Raw genomic sequence first — 20,890 nt, forward strand, 5'->3', positions numbered from 1 at the left:
TGCCACATATTGATGTCTCTGGGCTAAGACCCGGGTATCCACCCTAGAACCGTCCCTGCCTAGAATCTGTATATCTAACATCACAGACATTCAAAACGACAAACTAAGAACTTGACCTCTCAACATAGTTATTATAGTGTTAGGGGCGGGGCCACGCTCGGTGGCTCCATCGCGTCATCGAGCCACCGTTTTAGCCCCGCCCAATAAATCCTGAACACAGAATTGGTGAAAAACTGTTTAACGGTTTTAACTCCACAGTTCAGTACTACATCGTTCAGTCTTTGTAATGTGTTTCAGCAATACATTTGTAACATTTGTAATGTGTTTAGAAACAATTCTCAGAATTCTCTTTACATGGACTTTAAGAAAAAAAATGGTGTCCCCCAAATTAATGTCTGTGGTGTTACAACAATGGATGATACCCCTTTAAGAAAAGGAGGAATGATATTTGGACTACTTCCTGTGTGTAAAGGTCACTGCAGGTGCTGGTTGATCTGAGGGGTGCATAGGGAGCACATTATTCTTTCTTTTTAATTTTCTTAAATTTAGCTAAATTTCTGACAATTTCATGTGTCGCACTTTATTAGTGTCTGTGGTGTTATATTGATATCTTGCAGATCTGACATATTTTGATCCGAATTTTGATAAATACATACTTATTAATATTTCCTAAATGTCCCCTGATCTTGAAATCATCATGATGGCAGCCTCCATTTTAGAATAGTCTGGATTTAGGCTGATTTGTCTGTGGTGTTACTGTCTTTTTCTGGTAACACCACAAAGCCTAATAACTTGCAATATAAAGTCTGTGGTGTTACTTCAAAATGACATAGACGTAAGTGGCTATGTCACCAGTGTTTGAAATGATTTAAAAATCAAAATGTTCTTAAGCTTTTATTTTAATGGATATAGCATATTAAACTAATTTTAAATACATAGCAATACATTTTATTAGAAAAAAACAAACAAGCATGTTTACAAATTCTGCCTCTCATTTGCCACCCCAATTGAAGAATGACCCACCTAATATTTAATAATATATATCAAATATGCAACATCTCATTACATACAAAATTGTAAAATATTATTACTAATACACTGAACACTAAAGGTATTAGTACGCCCCCAACCCCAGTTTCTGAGTCTAAAAGTGAATTGTGACCGAAACTATCATTCTGTCATTCATTTCCTTTTTTCGTTCCACAGAAGAACGAAAGTCATAGGGGTTTGGAACAACATGAGTGTGAGTAATTTTTTTTTTTTTTAAAGGAACTGTTCCTTTAAAAGCGCCCCGTTGCTCTGACCGCGCATGCGCATAATTCGCGGGTGCTGGTTGGCCAGTGTGATCATGTGCCATTAATCGTTTGTTGGCTGCGGAAGCTGCTGTCATGTGATTCAGCGAAAGGCTACAATGTTTTTTCAAATCTGTGGATGAAAGTCAATAAAAGGTGATTTATTTCACAAATAAGCACGGTAATATTTACTCATCTATCGCTCGAAATAGTCTCCTGATGTACGATGTTGTGAAGCGTAAACAAACGCCAGTTTTGTAGAGGCAGATGTTGTGTTTTTGAGCATCTAAAACAATTATGTCTGTTTTTTTTTAAAACTTATTTAGACGATTATTTCAGAGAAACCGTCAATTTTAAGATGTAGTGTAACTGCAGGAACTGTGTATGTGCGTTCGCCTGTCGCATTTACTCACGAGATCATTTTGTACTCTAGTCACATGTTTTTCTATGGTGAAATACATGAAAAGGGTGTAAAATCAATGACACGGCACCCTTTCTTTTCATTTGAATTGCAAGCTTTGAGTCGATCGTGTCAGTTATTCTGTGAAACATACAAGTATTTAACCTCATATTTCATTTGCATTTCAGCAATGGAGGAGATAAGAGTCTCTCCTGACTATAACTGGTTCAGAAGCACCGTACCTCTGAAAAGAGTAAGTTCATCCATCTTTCTGTCGGTAACTATTTAGTATAGGGACCAATTTTCACTATTAACTAGTTGCTTATTAACATGCCTATTATTTACATATTGGCTGTTTATTGTATTAGCTGTATATTACTTACATATTGCCTGTTTATTCTTATATTCTGCAGGACGATATTCTACATCCCTAATCCTATCTATCTATCTTTCTATCTTTCTAAGTTTGAATTGTGGTAGAAAACAGAATGCATAATTGTCATTTAAAAAAAAAAAGTAGAGGTGAAATAGAACTGCCATAAATATAAATTAGAATAATATATGTATATTATGAGGCTGAAGTTGCACATTTGTGAGACGTCTTGCCTATGCATCTTCTGTAGATAATCGTGGATGATGATGACAGTAAAGTGTGGTCGTTGTATGATGCTGGGCCGAAAAGCATCAGGTGCCCCATCATCTTCCTCCCGCCTGTGAGCGGCACAGCAGAGGTTTTCTTCCAGCAGGTGCTGGCTCTCTCCGGATGGGGCTACCGCGTCATCTCCGTATGTTTTCACATCAACTTCAGATAGTCCTGCTGGAATAGATATGTTAACAATTGAAAGCTTTATTCAGTTGCTTTCTATTTAAAAAATGGCATTTTGCATAACTAACATGTCTCTTCTGACATTATTGCTTTTTTCTGGTTTATTCCATGATGTGTAAATTGATATTGCCGTATCCAGCTCCAGTATCCTGTCTATTGGGATCTGCTGGAATTTTGTGATGGATTTAGGAAGCTTTTAGACCACTTACAGCTGGACAAGGTACGGCGTATTGATTGTTTTATGTATAAAAGACGAGAAATGGGTCTCTTTCACAACCTGTTTTTTGTTCTCTGTCTGTGCAGGTGCATCTGTTTGGTGCCTCTCTGGGAGGATTCCTGGCTCAGAAATTTGCTGAAGTCACGCATAAATCTCCCAGAGTTCATTCTCTTATCCTGTGCAACTCCTTTAGCGACACATCGATCTTCAACCAGACATGGACAGCAAACAGGTAGAGACTTGTTCTGGATACTGGCAGTGGTAACGTCTCCATCATTGTGGATTTGTCTCATGCTGTATAATGTTTCTTTTCTAGTTTCTGGTTGATGCCTGCTTTCATGCTCAAAAAGATTGTGCTTGGTAACTTTGCCAAAGGACCTGTGGACCCAAAAATGGCAGATGCAATTGACTTTATGGTTGACAGAGTGAGTGTTTTTACTGTACTGATGATATAATTAGTGTAATTTCTACAATATTTGACCTACTTATAATAAAATGTCACAAAGAAATTATTACAAATCATACATTCAGAGCATTTATCGAAGTCGGTTTGTTGCCTTAAGGACATTTAATACGAACATGAAATGTGTAAATATGCTAGCTTTCATTGTACTGAAATAGTTATGTGAAAAGTGAAAACTACACATAAATTAAACCAAATTTAGTGCTTCTTCTGGATTGATGTAGTTAGTTATAGATCTCATACTGATGTGTGAAGGTAATTTGTCTCACTCTTTGCTCATTTATCAACAAAGCGCACTCTGTTTGTTTGTGCTTCAGCTGGAAAGCCTGAACCAGAGTGAACTGGCCTCTCGACTCACGCTGAACTGCCAAAACTCCTATGTGGAACCTCACAAGATAAAGGATATTGCCGTCACCATAATGGATGTAGGTCTTCTTTATACACTACTGGTCGAAAGTCTGAAATGGTAAAGATTTTTTTAAATCGTTTTTGAAAGAAGTTTCTTGTGATCACCAAACCTGCATTTATTTGATCAAAAATACAGTAACAACAGTAATATTGTGATGATGTGTTTTTTAGTTAGATATATTAAAATAGAATTTATTTCTGTGACGCAGCGCTGAATTTTCAGCATAATTACACCAGTCTTCAGTGTCACATGATCCTTCAGAAATCATTCTAATATGCCGATCTGCTACTCAATTATTAATTATTATTGCTGCTCAGTTATTATTAATGGTACATATTCTAGTCAATGTTGAAAATGGTTTTGCTGCTTTGTAAAAACTGTGGTATATATATATATATATATATATATAATTTATTTATTTTTTTTCCCCAGGATTCTTTGAATAGAAAGTTCAGTGAAAGAATTAATTTAAAACAGACATCTTTTGTAACAATGTAAATGTCATTAATGTCACCTTTGATCAATTTAATGTGGCCTTGATGTAAAAATTATTATTTATTTATTTTTTTTATCTTTCTTGTGCATCACAATTTCTGCAAAAACCTTTTCGACATGGGTAATAAAAAATGTTTCTTAAAGGCAGGGTAGGTGATTTGGTTCAAAAACATTTTTTTGTTATGCTGATTGAAAGTCTCTTTACATCCCGATAGCAATCACTAAGTTTAGTGGTCTAAATGTATTTATGTCATCTGTGGAAGGCGTAAGACCATAAAATGTTCGTCCAATCAAAATGGTCAGTCCGAACATTACGATAGGCTGTTCTGCCTGAACGCAAAACATAAGACTTCTTTTGAAATCATTTTTAAAAAATCTTAATTTTTCTAAACTTTTTAAACTTTGTATAAAGTTGATGTGTGATTCTAGAATTGAAACACTCTACATAAGTTACAGAAATAAGATGCAAGTTTATCATTTTAAAAATATTTTGCCCTTATTGTTCACTAAGGTTTTTGATCAGAGTGCCCTGTCACATGAGGCAAAGGAAGAAATGTATAAGCTGTACCCCAATGCCAGAAGAGCTCACCTAAAAACAGGAGGAAACTTCCCGTATCTGTGCAGAAGTGCAGAAGTCAACCTATACATACAAGTGAGTTGCAAGTTGTTGAAAGGAATATTTCAACCAAAAATTAAAATTCTGTCATTATTTACTCACCCTCATGTTAATGACCCCAAATAACAGACTTTCTTCTGTGGAACATGTAGAAATATCTGAAGACCGTTTTACATGCTCATTTTCTTACTATTATAGTAATCCAAAGCTTTGAAACTTAAAAGAAGTAAAAAGTAGCCAGACTTGTGTCTGAATCATAGCCATATTTTACTCTGTAGATACACCTGCGTCAGTTTCACGGGACACGGTACGCCGCTATCAGTCCAGAGATGGTCAGTGAAGAGGAGCTGGAAGTGCAGAGGACAAATCTGAGCAACAACAGTGAGAGTGACAATGAATCGTAGAGAGACCAACAGGCTTCATACAGACATCATCTGAATGTTGACGAGATGAATCGGGATCTGAATTGAACCCATTTCAGCTACACAACATTCAGAGATCACGTTCCGGTATTATGTTTTTCTATGACCTTATACTCAGTTAAATGTGAATGGACTTTAAAGAGCCTATTTTTACTTTATGGAAAATAAACAATATTTTGATAAATATTATGACTGTAAATAAGTGAAATTGATTACATGGTAAGAGTTTTCATAGAATGCCATATTTTGACCCGGTTGCCTTACACAATATAAAATGCACGTATTTGTTAAATTTAGCACTTTTTACTCCTTGGACTTAATTTTCTGCCTTTTGTACGTTGGTGTTATTTTTTTGTCATGTATTTGGTTTGTTTGTATGAATGTTGTCAACGTCATTATGTCTGTTGTTTGTTGGAGTCATGCACTGATATAAAACAAAACTCGTTTCAACACAAGATTGTATAAATCTCTTTACCTTTTCCAAATGACCTATCAGGAGTCTTTGATTTGGAAACAAATAAAAAAAGTGTCATTATTTACTTAAATAAAAGCCGCGTAACCGCAAAAGACAGGTATTGATCATTATTATAGATTTACAACAATTTATTCTGCTTGTTAAACTCTCACCTGCCAATTACGTTCACTAAATCATTACCATACAATTTAAAATACTGATATGGCTATACAATAAAAATTATTCCTATCTTATTAAAGTGTTTACATAAGAATCAGATTAATGAATTAGGCATTACAAATTTACGGCATGCAAATAAAAGTCTGTACCACAGTAGGCCAGATTATTATTTTTTTTTTTAGACGATCGCCTAAATACAATAGTATATGAATGTAGTAATCATTCAGTACCATGATATTATGATCTGGTACCACCATAATAGTTTTTTGAATTATTATTTTGAAGCCAGCACATTAAACTTGGTATGCAACAGAAGTTGCAACCAACATTATAACAGTATTGTGACGTTTTTCTGAGTGAAACATCAGGTTCAGAATAGAGGTGGATATGAATGTTGCTGGCTTAAAAGAACAGTTCACCCAAAAATGTCAATTTGTTGCAAATTTACTCACCCTCAGGCCATCCAAGATGTAAATGAGTTTTTTCTTTATCAGAACAGATTTGGAGAAATGTAGCATTAACTCACTTGTTCACCAGTGGATCTACTGCAGTGAATGGGTGCCGTCAGAATGAGAGTCCAAACAGCTGATAAAAACATCACAAGTAATCCACACGACTCCAGTCCATCAATTAACATCTTGTGAAGTGAAAAGCTGCGTGTTTGTAATAAACAAATCCATCATGAAGATATTTTAACTTTAAACGATCACTTCTGAATCAGGAAAGAAATATGCACAGACCAAGCACCAATTACATGTGAAAATAGTCCAAAACAAATATTATGGACTATTACAGAAAGATTACACAAAAATTTTGGACTAATTCTTGAGAGGAAACCATGTGGCAATGGAAATAAGCAGAACTTCCTGTTGTAATATTTTTGTTTATTGAAATGGTTTGTGTTGCTTGGACACAGTTTGCAAAATCATTCCAAAAGAAAACAGCTGCCCGTTTCTCAGAGACGGCTGGTTTTGATTGATTTGTTTGAGTCATACTTTCACCTCATTTAAAAATGACAACAGTGATGCACTTGACTAGCATTTTGGTTTGCATACATCAACATTTGGTTTGGTTACTACCCGATAACCTGCATGTTTGCAAATTTGCATCTTTGTCTTGGCAGAAATATTTTCATAAGTCAATATTAACCTTCAACCGGCTTCAGCGCTGAATTTCCCGTTGAGTCACAGGTCCACTAAAGCCATTATAACAAAAATGAGACAAAAATATCTAGATAGAGTTTCAAGTGCAATCTACAATTAAATTAAAGTAAATTAAATGAACAACCTGTTAGTGTGGGGGGAAAAAACAATACCTTAACAACAACTCTAGTCATGCTGCATACTGTGACTCATATTTTACCTAATACTTTAAAACAAGTAGACCTACACTTACAAATCGAGCAAGTACAGTTTCAGTTACAGTCTACACATTTTGCAGGCATTTTTAACATCACAACCAACATTTACATATCTATTGCTTAGGCAGGCTGAATATATTTAGAATGTTTGCATTAGGACTGCGTTGACACAAATTTCACAATTCGATTTTCATTACAAAACTTGTGATTCGATACTGATTCATTTGGATACGTATCAGGTACAATACATGTCAATTTTTCTCAAAGTAAAGAAATTTCAACTAATGCTGTAAACTGTAATGGGAAGAAGATAATACTTAGCGTATACTTAATGATATAATTATGCTCAAATTATTTAAATGGTGGCTGTCATATAAACGGGTTTTGATGACGGATTTATTCAAATATCGAAGAACAGGTCAGGTAAAAAATATTGTGAATATGTAATGGTGCATATGTTCACCAAAATGCTTCTCTCTAGAGTTTATTTATAGCTAACTATTGAGCAGTGGGCACTGAATGGCTTTTCTGAGGTAAACGTTACGTGACTTCGTTAACAAGCTTTTCTATTGACATCTGAAACACTGATTGAGCACTTACATAAGACATGATACATTTAATATAACTTCCGATGTTAATTCATGTTTATTTCATGCAATAACAAGTAGTAAAGGGGAAAATATGTTTGGTTCACTTGCGCTCCGCGTTGCGGCTGGAAATGAGGGACTACAGCGATCTGTCGCACTTCATTAAAAAGTGACAAAACTGTATTTATTGTTTGAATCTCGTAAAAAAGTGACAGAATTTTAAAGCTAAGACTTTGTTTTATATCAAAAGTAACAAAATTTGTTGGGATTTACTCCAAAAACCCGGAAAATTTATGTCAACCCAGCCCTAATCTGCATAAAATACTGCAGTGGTTTATTCTCTTAATTTCATTGCACCTTCTCTCTTTTGTCCCGCATTCATATAAGAACATTTGCACATACAAAAAAAAGTTTGGGCCTTTCAGTCTTGCAAATCCCATAATGAACAGGATGATCACACACATTTAAACACACATAAAACATGTGTGTTACCCAGTATCCTGAGCAATGCAGCTGTATTAGTATTGTCTTTGTTTCTAGTCTTAAAAATAACAATTACAGCAGAAAAGCTGCAAGTACAAATCAATAAAGGACAGAAAGACATGCATAACTGTAAAAATTAACCTGAAATTCACCATGACCAAAAATCTTATTGCTTGGTGAGAGAGAGAGAAAAAAATTGACCTGTTCTCCTAAAAAAGTGCTCTGTCATATTTTCTCAATATGAATGGTTCCACAGAAACGCATTGTTTCAATCCAAAGTCATGTTTGCTGTAAGTATTTGCTCTTGGTGTGAACAGGCTAAGTTTTCTTCTCAGTCACATCACTGAGGTTGTATTTTAGGGAGTATTTGTGTTTCATCAGTGCTGTGTATTTGAAGAGCGTCCAATCTCCTGGTTGGTATGTGCTCAGTCTAGACCTTTCTCAATAAATCTCACATTACATTGTAGAGCATTTTTTAGCAGAGGTCGGATCCGCATTTGCCTGCTGTCGCATGCATTCTGTTTGGAAGAAAAAAAGTTATAAAAGAGGGATGATAAAGCAAGGCTGTAGACCGTGAAACTGTAAAAAAAAATATATACTCAATAGCTCTGATCCAAAACCCAGAAAGTTTTCTTGCTGCTTACAATCATCTAAGGCATAATCCTAGTCAAAATGGCATGCAAAACTTTAGTTGGTCACATACATGAAAAGATATAAAGTTATCATATAAAGTATAAGTTATCGGCTCTTGGCCAGAGTAATATCCTGACTAGAATTTTAAAATTGAATTTGCATACAGATTCACTACAGTGCATTCTGGAATTGCCTTACAAAAAAGATTCTGCCAACAAGATTTTCATTTTGCTGCCTTTGAGCCTGAAATGCACATATGATGCATAAAAATTCTGTCTAGATAGGCATCAGAGTAGGTTTAGAAACAGACCTTATACACATATGAACTGTAACGCTGAATTCACCTGCCAAATCAGTCCTTGAGATTCCAGTCAGACCTTCGTACAAGCCCTTGATGGGGTTTTCTCCAGCGGTGATCACTCCGTGCAGCCAGATGAGCAGCATCCTGTGCCCGTGCTCCTTGTAGCTCTTTGTACCTTTTAAAGTTCAGAGCTATGACAGGTTATCTTATCACACTGAACACACTGGGGCTGCCCTGTGAGAACTATGCAATACATTTGGGAAAATGGTGCAAATTGAAGGCTAGTGTAACTGTATGAGTAATAGTGCTGAGGAATACAATGGCTCTTAGGGGTGTTGTTTTCTGATTTCGAATTCAAAGTTAAGCAGACTGCTTTACACTAATTACCATGTTTACTGGCTCATGTCATGAACCTATTTTCCTTGGTTTAATAAAAACAGCATGTCTGAGAAATGTCTATTTCCAGACCTCGTATATTCAGACGTTTTGTATTTTTGTGCATATTTTGACATTAGGATTTTTGGCATTTTCAGGAAAGCATTTATAGCCCCATTAAGAAAAGTTATTTACTTCTAATAAAATAAGAAACCCATTTGTATTTCCCCATTTATAATCATTACATTTTAAAGGGTTACATAGAATACAATATTGCTTTAATTTAAATCATATTCTAACTAAAAAATCATAGCGTTCAAAAGTTTGGAGTCAGTATTTTATTTATTTTTTATTTATTTATTTTTTTGCATTTATTTCTTAAAAATACAGTAAAACAGTAATATTGTAAACATTTTTTGAATATGTTTAAAAATGTAATTGATACATGTGATCAAAGCTGAATTTTCAGCATCATTACTCCAGTCTTGAGTGTCACATGATCCTTCAGAAATCATTCTAATATGCTGAATTGCTGCTCAAGAAACATTTCGGATTATCATCAATGTTGAAAAGAGTTGTGCATGTTTTGTAAAAACCATGAAGCATTTTTAGGATTCTTTGATGAATATAAAGATATATATAAAAACATGATTTTTGAAAGTTATGTGTTTTCGCAAATTAACTCTTCATATATTATATATAAATATATTTTTTAAAGATGCACTCAGCAGATTATGTTAAATGACGTACCTGTCCATTGGTGCTCTATGGCTCGAATATGTGCGTCTGAGAACTTCCAGTGCCGAGCCAGTGTTTTCCACTCGCCTGGTTTGAGATATTTGGAGGCAAGTTTCCACAGGACAGATCGGATATGTTGTGTCTCCTGTCGATGATCTTGCTTAAAGGTAAGACTCGTTCCCACCAGAGAGTCAGAGTCACTCGTCACATTTTCCTAGAAAGCAAATTAACACATTTAAAATCTTTAATATTCAAATAATGATATCTGAATCAATTACGTTCAGCTTAATATACACTGAACATACCTTCTCCCATTTGTAAAATCTGTCCGCTTTGATAATCATGTCAACGACATTCACATGGTTGCCTCGTGCTGCAACATCCAGTGACGTTTTTCCCTGCTGTAAATATCTTTTGTTCAATTGTTTGATCACAAGTGTATGACAATATGAAAATTGATCAACCACACTCAAGTATGCCAACAGTAATTTGCACCTTGTCGAGCAAATTGAGGTTGACTCCAGATATCAGGATCATCTCAGCGACGTTCTGCCTTCCGTGTTCTGCTGCTATGTGCAAAGCAGTTTGAAGCCACTGTGAGGAACAATTGTTGATGAATGAATGAAGAAACCATTTACTTAATCAGTGAAATCATGATTGCATTTGTAAATGTGAAACACTCACACTGTCAAAGATGTCCAGGTCGCATCCCGCATCGATAAGATCCTTAACTATTCCTGTGGAGTTGTTGAGTACTGCCAAGTGCAGAGCTGAAGTATGTTGCTGGTAAAGAAAAATGTCTGTAAATACTTCTGAAGAGTAAAACTTAAAATTATAAAGTTTCTGATGTTTTAGCTCCTGACTCAGGTAAATTTTAAATGTGCACAAATTATGCACTCCACATTGCGATCTTAGAAAAATTTATTCTCTCATCAGTGTATTTTTTTTTTTTTAAGAGGCGTTAACGTTGTCTGGATGTGGCCTTACGATGTGTGCATGCATGTGTATTCGCTACCCAGCTAACAGAGAATGTTCTCAGAACTTTAGCTCACATTCTGGCAAGGTTCTAACAGTTTATGAACAAGTAACGTTAATAGAATGTTCATTCAAAATGTCTAATAATGTTCTGAAAACATTTTTTAAGGAACTCTTTCTGAAACATTTCAGTGGGATGTTAATCTAAGACGGTTTATAGAACATTCAAAAGTAACATTCCCATAATTTTTGCAAAATAATGAAATGTAACACTCCCCATAATGTTGCCTTTAACACTGACATTTGGACAGGAATAAACCCACAAAATACTTGTCCCAATGGTGCTTTCGTCATGCTCTCAAAGGAAAAAACAGCTGAATTATGCAGTTAAACTTCTGGTAGCTGTGTTCTGTATAATGTTATGTCTTAAACATGTCTGTAACATAATAAAGATGGCCTTGTACCTATACTGTACATATAGGTGTTTGTATATCTGTTATGCAGAGCATTATTATTGGACACTGCTAACAGAGAATCCAGCAAATTAGTTGTTTTCAATGGGCAAGCCACTGCCATAGTGAATTTTTCCCCTTAACATTCTCTCATGTTCTACAGTAAATGAACTACCAAAAATATAAAAAGCAAGTAAGCTGGGGATTTTAGTACTCACTGTATCCACTGAATCCAGATTGATCCCAGCCTGTACCAGCAGTTTGACCTCTCTTCCTGAGCCATTCTGGGCCACCAGATGAAGAGCCGTCCTGTTACTCTACAAGAAGAAACACTTTACTGTGTGCTTTAACTTGTACTGAAAGTGAAAAACCGCATTAGTTATTATACAGACTGATAATATTATAAAACAATGTACTCACGTGAGTAAGTTCATTGACACTGCAGCCAGCCTCCAGCAAGAGTCTGATACATTCATAATGCCCTTCTTTAGCTGCCAAATGTAAAGCCGTCATACCATCCTGATAAAAGATCACAATGTGAAGCAAATAACAGCAAAACCAAAATAAACTCATAAATGCACACAAAAATGGGATCTACTTACAATGTTTTTTTCATCAATGCTCTCCCCGGTCTCCATGATCTTCTGAAGGACGTCACTGTGGCCTTGCTTAGCTACCAAATGCAGTGCAGTGTTTTCCTCCTGCAGTTCATGAACATCATATTAGTGCTGCATCAGTGTTTGATATTTCTTTTTCCTTTGCTATTGCCAATGTTTTCCTATTCTCTGTATTTTTTTGTTTTGGTTCGTTTAACTAACCAAAGTAGGGCAGGTGATGCATCTACTGTAGCACGCTGAATGTGTTTAGTTTCTCTTTTTCTTTTGTAGTTAGGTCAAGATTTATACATTTGTAGTTGATTTGTTTTTTCTTTGGAACCTCTGAATTTGGCACCATTCTGCATCGCTTTTCTCTTTTCTTCTTATATAAATACTTTTAATCATGTTTGCAATTTTTTTGTTTTGTTTGCTTAACCTCACATGGCACATTTGATGTCAGCAAACACTGATTAAAATAAAAATTCAGTGCCACACCACACCACTCAAGTCTAGAGTTTTTATTTGAATCACATTGACAAGTTCTTCGAAGAAACATTATTCTGAAAACTTTGGCTCGCTTTGCCCTCTACTTTGGCATTTTACATCTAGTAGTAGAGAAAATGTAATTAGCACACACACTGAGGGGCATCTCTGCACCTGTGACTCTTGCTGTCCCTCACCTTATCCTTGAGGTCATGAGCACAGCCCATACCAATGAGAAACTCCACCACCTCCAGGTGTCCATGCTCCGCGGCCAAATGAAACGCAGTCTTACCTGACTGACACAGCAGATGGACACACGTTAGAAAGGACATAATGTGCTGCACTCATTAAAATAAATGTTACAACAGGCGGGTTTCGTAGCAATGCAATAGAAGAACCATTTTTTGGTTCCTCAAAGAACCATTCTGTGGACAGTTCTTAAAATAATCTCTCTTTTTCTTAATGTTAAGAATATTTTAATAATCTGAAGAACCTATTTCCATTATAAAGAGCCTTTTGTGTAATGGAAAGGTGTAGTTTCCATAAACGTTTTATAGCTTTGCTTCATCTGTTATTATTTCAATGGGTAATAAAACATCGCTGCTGAAAAAAAAAAATCAATAGAAACCATCACAGAAATTCTGATGGATTCCACTACAAATACCATTACAAACCAAACCAAACTTTTAACCATTAAAACCATTGAAAAATTGCTTCCTGTAGTGTGTTTTGGGACATTTTCCATTAAGATTTAGTGGTTTTAACAAGCCACCAAAAGAAGACAACCAATTACCAGTAGAGTTCAACGGGTCCATTACAGTTTCCATTAAAACCAATTATAACAAGTAAAACCATTACCATGGTTTCTATTGTTTATTTCAGCAGGGATGTTTTGACAGAAAGCACAATGAAACTACTCGAGAATATTGATTGTGTAATATTTGCATTATTGATCTACTTTGCAGACACCTAACGGGGCATAAATCTCATCATAAGCTCATGTGTAATGAGTAGCACAATTCACAACAACTGGAAAAACTTAAATCAGAGTTTTAAGACGACATGACATCAAAATTGACCCTGTTGACATTCATAATACATGCCCCACAATCATACTGACTGTGCATGATTCATTTATTTTCTTCACCTCTGAATTGAATTTCTAACCAAGGCAAAGAAAAATAATATTAGCAAATCAATCCACACAAACCAATGACCCAATAAACTTCTCATGGATAACATTTTTACCTGTCCTAAGGTTTACAAATCACATTTGAATTTTATGAAGCTATTTGTCCTTTCTGATGCTTTACAGTTCCTGTTCACTGTCTGCTTTTTAAGTCAACAAAACTCTTCCTTAAGACAATTCCTTCCTTGAAGCCATTCCTTGAAAATATGTTTAACGGCTGTTTGCATGAACACTGTGCAATCATCACAGTCATTATCAGTCTCTCCGATGAAAAACACGTATCTTCTACTTTCTACTTTTACTTTCTACTTTGAATTAATGCATAAAACTAAGCCTCAAAAGACTTACAACATTTATGACAGAATGTTGCAAATCTTTTTTTTTTAAAGCATCAGCAAATACAGTATGTGGAAGAAAACCCAAAACGTTTTCGGAAAGTGATGATCAAAATGTAAGCAAACATAACCTTAAACAAATTCTGTCAAACTGACAGAACACCCATAAAGCTGATCTTACATATTTGTATCAAACACTCTTTCAGAATTTTCTCTAGTGTAAAAGCACCTTAAGATGTTCTTGTAGTTGCAATACATTGGAAAACAAAACCCATTCTGTCTCTGGCTCTAGTTTTTAGCAGGGAACTGAGGGTACAATTAAAAGACATTACACTTCAAGATCATGGGCACTGTGGCAAAACAAGAGATTCTCACCTTGTCGACTTTATTAAGCTGCACGTTTTCCAGATCTTCCATAATATACTCCAAAATACTGATGTGACCCCTCTGGGCAGCACAGTGCAAGAGATTCAAGCCATTCTGAAAGAAAAAAAGACACAGTTCAGTCAGTGAGATGCATTGAAATGAATGTTGAAGCCTGAATGTAGGCCAGCACACATATCAGTCTCATTTGTATTGGTTAGTGGTCTTTAAAGAACGGCTTCAGAACGCTATTCGTCAAGAGCATAGTCAACCGTGAGAGAGCGGAGCACATCGAGTGCTCAGATAAAAGATATCTGAAACTTGACAAGGATTTTTGCCAATAGTGTCTTACTTTGTTTTCACAGGTGAGCTTTGCACCAGTTGAGACGAGGATCTTCAGGATTGAGAGGTGACCAAACCATGCCGCCAAGAGCAGAGCGTTCATCCCGAACTGGAAAACAAAAGAATGTATACATAGTCACACGACTTTTGAAAAACAGTATTAGCCTAAAGGGTGACACTTTAATTTAAGGTGTCATAATACAGAGGAATTACCTAATTAAGTACTTAGTAGTAGCCGTTGTACTTACATGAAACAAAATGTACTTACCATGTAACTAAGTTATGGAACAGCCTATAATTACAATTTGTAATTATGTAGATGTAATAGGCCGAGTCTGTTACACAGCTACTTATACACTTAAGTACAATCTTGATACACTTTAGTTTAAGTAGCTTATGCCTGTGTAATATTCTGTAATTTTAATGTAATTAGAAAGGTATTACATGTATTTAAGCTGTGCACTGTGGGTTAAATCAAACTAAGGTGCAGCTGGATAAGGTGTACAGTATTGATAGGACCATTTACGTGAACTGCAAATATAAAAAGGCAATTCAAAAATGTTGACCATTTAGAGCATCTAAGATGATATACACTTTCATTTACACATTAACATTAATTTTAATCTTAAATTAAATTTTGACGTTTTAATTATCCCTTGCATTTCATGGTCACTCTTTGGTGTCAGTATGAAAAGCACAATTTATTTATTTATTTTTTGCCAAATGCATGTGGAATGACACTAAAATTCTTTGGCATCCTACAATTTATCTAAAAATATTTTTATTTTAAAAAGCATTTTTTATTTTATTTTTTTTATTTTCTGTATATATATTTTTAAATCATTTAAATATTATGCATTCAGCTTTTAGCATATATGACCCTGGACCACAAAACCAGTCATAAGTAGCACGGGTATATTTGTAGCAATAGTCAAAAATACATGCCAAAAATCATTAGGATATTTAGTAAAGATCATGTTCCATGAAGATATTTTGTAAATTTCCTACCGTAAATGTATCAAAACTTTTTGATTAGTAATATGCATTGCTAAGAACTTCATTTGGACAACTTTAAAGGCGATTTTCTCAATATTTAGATTTTTTTGCACCCTCAGATTCCAGATTTTCAAATAGTTGTATCTCGGCCAAATATTGTCTGATCCTAACAAACCATACATCAACGCAAAGCTTATTTGTTCAGCTTTCAGATGATGAATACATCTCAATTTTGAAAAAACTGACACTTAAGGTTTTGTGGTCCAGGGTCACATATGAAAAAATATTTACTATAAAAAATAATTGTAACATTAGTAGGAGTATTTATGTAAACTGCAAAAAAAGCATATAAAATCGATGAAAAGCTACAACATACAACAAAAATCATACACTTTCACTCATACGTCTATATAAATTTAACTCTAAAATGTAATCATTATATCATCTCGTAAAAAAAAATCCCCAGTCACGTATTAATCAACTACTCAATTATCTAAAAAGGTTCTGCCTTGCATTTCAGGGCCACTCTTTGTCTCTTCAATCATTGTTGGTGTAACAAGCACATAGCCTCCAGTGATTTTCAGGCCACATGGCGAACAAACAGCAGCCCATTAAAGATTTATTCAGTGGAGCAGTATTTCACTTATTTGTGCTTTTACAGTAAATAAACACAGAACATAAAATATTCAGCCTAAAATGCAACTAAATTTGAACCGGTTCACTTGTTTATTCACACAGTTTGGCAGCGCTCAAACAAAATGCATTTGACACGTACGCTGTCCATATCATCCACCTCCATGTCGTGGTCCAGCAGCAGACGCACTGCCTGCTCACTGCCGGCTCCTGCTGCCCAGTGCAAGGCCTTACGGTCCATCTGTAAAACCAGAATCACATGGAAAAATGAAACAGCCACACTGTCTCAAGAGCCATTGTCATGGTTTTAGATGATAAATACTGTTGTCTAGGGTAAAACAAAGGTCATATCCTGTGCTGACATCCACAACATGTGTGTTTCCGTCACTCTGGGGCATAACTGGGAAAAACAAAACATTCCAGGCGGAGAAAATGGCATGGTGGATGGCAACACAACTTCCTCTGACAGAGCTTCCTGTACATTCAGCATGCTTCGCTCAGTTTGCTTCACCGTGCCACCATGTTTAGAAATGCACATCATAGTTTATTTGGTTATTTGAATGAATATGTATTTATTATATACTATATTTATAAATTTATAAACATCTTTTACTAGAAAGACTGCTTTAGACAGTCAATTATATAGCACATAATCTATTCCTTGCACGTAGCTTTGCATTGTTCATATGTTTCCGTATTGGTTATATCTCACCTTATTTTTGACTTTGATGTCCACCCCTCTTCTGATGAGCTCCTGCATCCTCTCCGTGTCGTTCCTCTTCGCAGCATCATGAAACTCCTTCTCGGAGCGAAGCACTGGATAAGAGTGAAAGGTGGCAGGAGTTATATACAGTATGGTGTATATACAGGCACAAACATCAGCAGGATCCATGATTGTCCACATGCATCAACAGTATTCATATCTAATGTTTTTATCACTTTTTAGAGATAATTTCAATCTAGGTTTTAGATTCTATCCTAATTTTATACATAATTAAGATACGACAGACCCACAATTTAAAAATGTATACAATTACAAAATCAGCAGGATCCATGATTGTCCACATGCATCAACAATATTCATATCTAATGTTTTTATCACTTTTATAGATCATTTCAATCTAGGTTTTAGATTTTATTCTACACTATTCTATACATAATTAAGATTAAGCATTGATAACTGATTTGATTTAACTGATCTATCTATAATTTGATAAATAATATTTAAAAATAAATATATATTTATATATTTATACACACACACACACATTTTCGTCTGTAAATATGTTCAATAATCCAACAAAGCCTTAGTAAACAAGTCTCTTTAGTCTTACATAACATTTTTATTAATAGCCATTTATTAGCCACAGTTAGTTTTATGAGTCATATAATACAGTGACATGATATTTTAGCCATTGAATAATATATTTTTCTCACTTGCCCTAGTTAGTGTCCACACCGTACTACCACACTGTCACTATTTTTTCTTTTCAGTATTTTACCACTCACAAATATCGTCTTCAGACACCAGTCCGTCTTCCATCATCATCAGTCGATGGTGTGTTATGTCTCCGATGTGCGCATCTTCTGATATATGTCTACATTTCCATCTTTTGATGCGATGTTGGGCTGTGTTTCTGAGCGCTTCTCACACAGCAGAGCTCAAGCCTGCCGCTTTGGGAAATGACAAATCCTGCTGAAGTGAACGAGCTCATGAATATTAATTAGGCCAAGCAGACGTCTCCTCGTGTTCTTCCAATGATACGGAAGTGATTATAAATATTAATTAGATTATGCGGAAGTCACTTCCAATGGCGACTTGGCAGTTAATGAATATTAAATAGGTTTGTGAAGTTACATCGCCGAAAGGCTAGTTAAATATGTTCACTACCATTTTATCGCCATCCGGGTAAATATTGGGACAGACAGCAGATGTCATTTTTATGGCATCATATACAGTTAAAGTTAAGCATTTTCTTCCTCAAATGATCATACAAGAATAGTAACCAACCACTAAAATGTGAACAAAAGAAATATCTAAAATGTGTGATACAAATTATTTATTTAAAGAATAAATGCACATGATTTATTGTAAACAAAACATGCAGATGCCATTTGTTTTTATTGGATGATATACATACTACACTTATTTGATCCGGGTATTTTTATTTCATTTATGAGGTTTCATCTTTATTTTAAATTCATCACCAAATTTTTTTAATTCATTACTCGTTGTTATCAGACTCATTCAGAGCTGATTCATTTTCTCATCTGATTTAATCTTTGTTGTGTAACAATAGGCAATTGTGCTTGCTTGTTTGTCTGCCTGTTGGCTTTTGGTAGACAGTCATGAATGCTGGACAAATGTTGGTTAGCCTGTTTGAACAAAGAAAGCTGTGATATTATTATAATGACAGACCTAAACCAGCCAAGGTGCCAGCACAAAAACACATTCAGCTAAATACTGACCAAAATTTCAGGCCCCAGAAGGGGGAAAAAAGCCTTATAAATATTAGTTCATGTAATAAGGCAAATTTTTCATTAAATAGAAACCCTTTTAAAAACGAGACCAATTTTGTAATCATTGTGTAAAATTAGCCCCACTGATTATAAGAAACCTCCACTAGGGAGAGCTGCAGACTCACAGACTGCTTTGTGTGTCATGTTGACAGGTTCTCCCTAGCTTCACTTCCAAAACTTATTTCAGGCCAATTTCATTTTCCATGCACAGCTGTTGAGGCTAATAAGCCATTTAAAGTTTGTGAGTCACAAATTAAGTTGATTTGTGCTTGCATAGTTGCATAAAACTGTTTAAGCAATGCATGCTGGATAGAGAAGCAATCCAATATCAGAGTCAGAAGAAACCACTGTTGACCACAGTGGACAAGGCCAAGTGGGAATGCAATTATCACATTTTTGTTTTGCAATTCGAGGGAAAAGTCTTAAAGGAATAGTTCACAAAAAAAAAAAGGAAAAAAAAAAGGGGAAGTAAATGGGTGCTGTAAGAATGGAAGACCAAACAAAAACGTCACAATAATCCACATGACTCCAGTCCATCAATTAAAGTCATGTGTAGCTACAAGTGGTGTGGATTACTTGTGGATTATTGTAATGTTTTTATCAGCTGTTTTGACTCTCTTTCTGACGGCACCCATTCACTGCAGAGGATCCATTGGTGAGCAAGTGATGTAATGCTAAATTTCTCCAAGTCTCTTCTGATGAAGAAACAATCTCATCTACATCTTGGGTGGCCTGAGGGTGAGTAAATTTATTATTTTAGAGCAACATTGTCCAACACTACATACTAAAAATACTACAAACTATAGAATGCAAATAAATTACATTTTTAACAGTAATAGCTACACTGTTGTCAGCATGCAGTAATAATCTCAAAAACAACACTTATTGTTTTCATTTTTAATCTTATTATGTGCAAGAAAATCGTAACTCTTGACAGTCCGATTAAATAGTCTCATGTTAAATCACACTTAATTTTAGCAGGGCTGTCACCTCTCACACATTCAGCATGAGAATCATTCAATTGGCACTGTTCTCACGATCTTGCATCACACATCCATTTTCTCATGCTGGGCCACTGACATGACATCTGTCTGTATGTATAATGTTTATTGCTAAAAAGGAAACACTTAATCATCACAGTGTAAGACCAAATCAATAAAACTTAAGGGATATCAATCTGTCTGGGTAAAAAGCATAAGTGATATGAATCTGTTTCACCTGCTTTGGTGCAAATGAAAGTGACATCAGGTCTCTGAACTTCTAGTTTGTTCATCACATTGGAAATTAAAGATCACTCTGCACTTTGCACTGTGGATACGCAGTAGGCCTATACTATTCTGTGCAGTGTGCTCTCATCCATTTTATAGGCTACTGGAAAATATTCACATTCACATCCATACTGAACATTTGCATAATGTGCATAATATACATACTGCATACAGTATATTTATTAAGAAAGGTATATGTGATAGTATGCCGTTCCAAATATAGCCTCAGTATGTGTACTTTGCAGTATGCCAATAATACCGTCACTAGGGAAACAAAACAGACTTGGATCCTAAAAACAACTCCCATCATACCAGCAGAGGGAGACGGGTGAAACCGAGGCCTGTTATCTGCATCTGCACACTATTTTGATACCACATAAGGAAGGACAAATACAGATCACTTCTATCAACTTTATTTTGAAACGAGGAAGTAAGATATTTATATTGAATGTGCGAGATGTCTACTTCATTAGCCACTATAGGCAAA

The 20,890-nt window shown here is 35.3% G+C and overlaps 2 protein-coding genes across 6 annotated transcripts; one reads left to right on the forward strand and one right to left on the reverse strand.

The window, feature by feature from the left end:
- The first annotated feature begins 1,321 nt into the window (after positions 1-1,321).
- On the forward strand, positions 1,322-5,595 carry spg21 (SPG21 abhydrolase domain containing, maspardin). Of its 3 annotated transcripts, none has more exons than XM_058782184.1 (9): positions 1,322-1,448; positions 1,881-1,945; positions 2,316-2,477; positions 2,658-2,738; positions 2,822-2,967; positions 3,052-3,160; positions 3,516-3,623; positions 4,614-4,754; positions 4,997-5,595. In XM_058782184.1, the coding sequence occupies exons 2-9, from the start codon at positions 1,883-1,885 to the stop codon at positions 5,120-5,122; spliced, it is 936 nt and encodes a 311-aa protein (XP_058638167.1). In that variant the 5' UTR covers positions 1,322-1,448; positions 1,881-1,882; the 3' UTR covers positions 5,123-5,595. The 3 variants fall into 3 exon arrangements, with proteins under 3 accessions (XP_058638167.1, XP_058638168.1, XP_058638169.1); XM_058782185.1 differs by having other exon boundaries at positions 1,401-1,473; XM_058782186.1 differs by lacking the exon at positions 1,322-1,448 and adding an exon at positions 1,614-1,674.
- A 703-nt stretch (positions 5,596-6,298) lies between these two features.
- Positions 6,299-18,290, reverse strand: ankdd1a (ankyrin repeat and death domain containing 1A). Of its 3 annotated transcripts, XR_009271866.1 has the most exons (16): positions 18,125-18,290; positions 17,328-17,431; positions 16,758-16,856; positions 14,997-15,095; positions 14,657-14,761; positions 12,955-13,053; positions 12,281-12,379; positions 12,099-12,197; positions 11,897-11,995; positions 10,936-11,034; positions 10,747-10,845; positions 10,557-10,652; positions 10,264-10,465; positions 9,148-9,313; positions 7,674-8,722; positions 6,299-7,607 (listed from the first exon to the last, which is right to left on the reverse strand). XR_009271866.1 is itself a non-coding variant. In XM_058780469.1 (15 exons), exons 1-15 carry the CDS (start codon positions 18,162-18,164, stop codon positions 8,680-8,682), a joined length of 1,548 nt encoding a protein of 515 aa, XP_058636452.1. In that variant the 5' UTR covers positions 18,165-18,290; the 3' UTR covers positions 6,299-8,679. The 3 variants fall into 3 exon arrangements, 2 of the variants coding, with proteins under 2 accessions (XP_058636452.1, XP_058636453.1); XM_058780469.1 differs by having other exon boundaries at positions 6,299-8,722; XM_058780470.1 differs by having other exon boundaries at positions 6,301-8,722; positions 9,182-9,313.
- Between the last annotated feature and the right edge of the window lie 2,600 nt (positions 18,291-20,890).

This window comes from Onychostoma macrolepis, chromosome 07, assembly GCF_012432095.1.
Source record: "Onychostoma macrolepis isolate SWU-2019 chromosome 07, ASM1243209v1, whole genome shotgun sequence".
Lineage (NCBI taxonomy): Eukaryota > Metazoa > Chordata > Actinopteri > Cypriniformes > Cyprinidae > Onychostoma > Onychostoma macrolepis.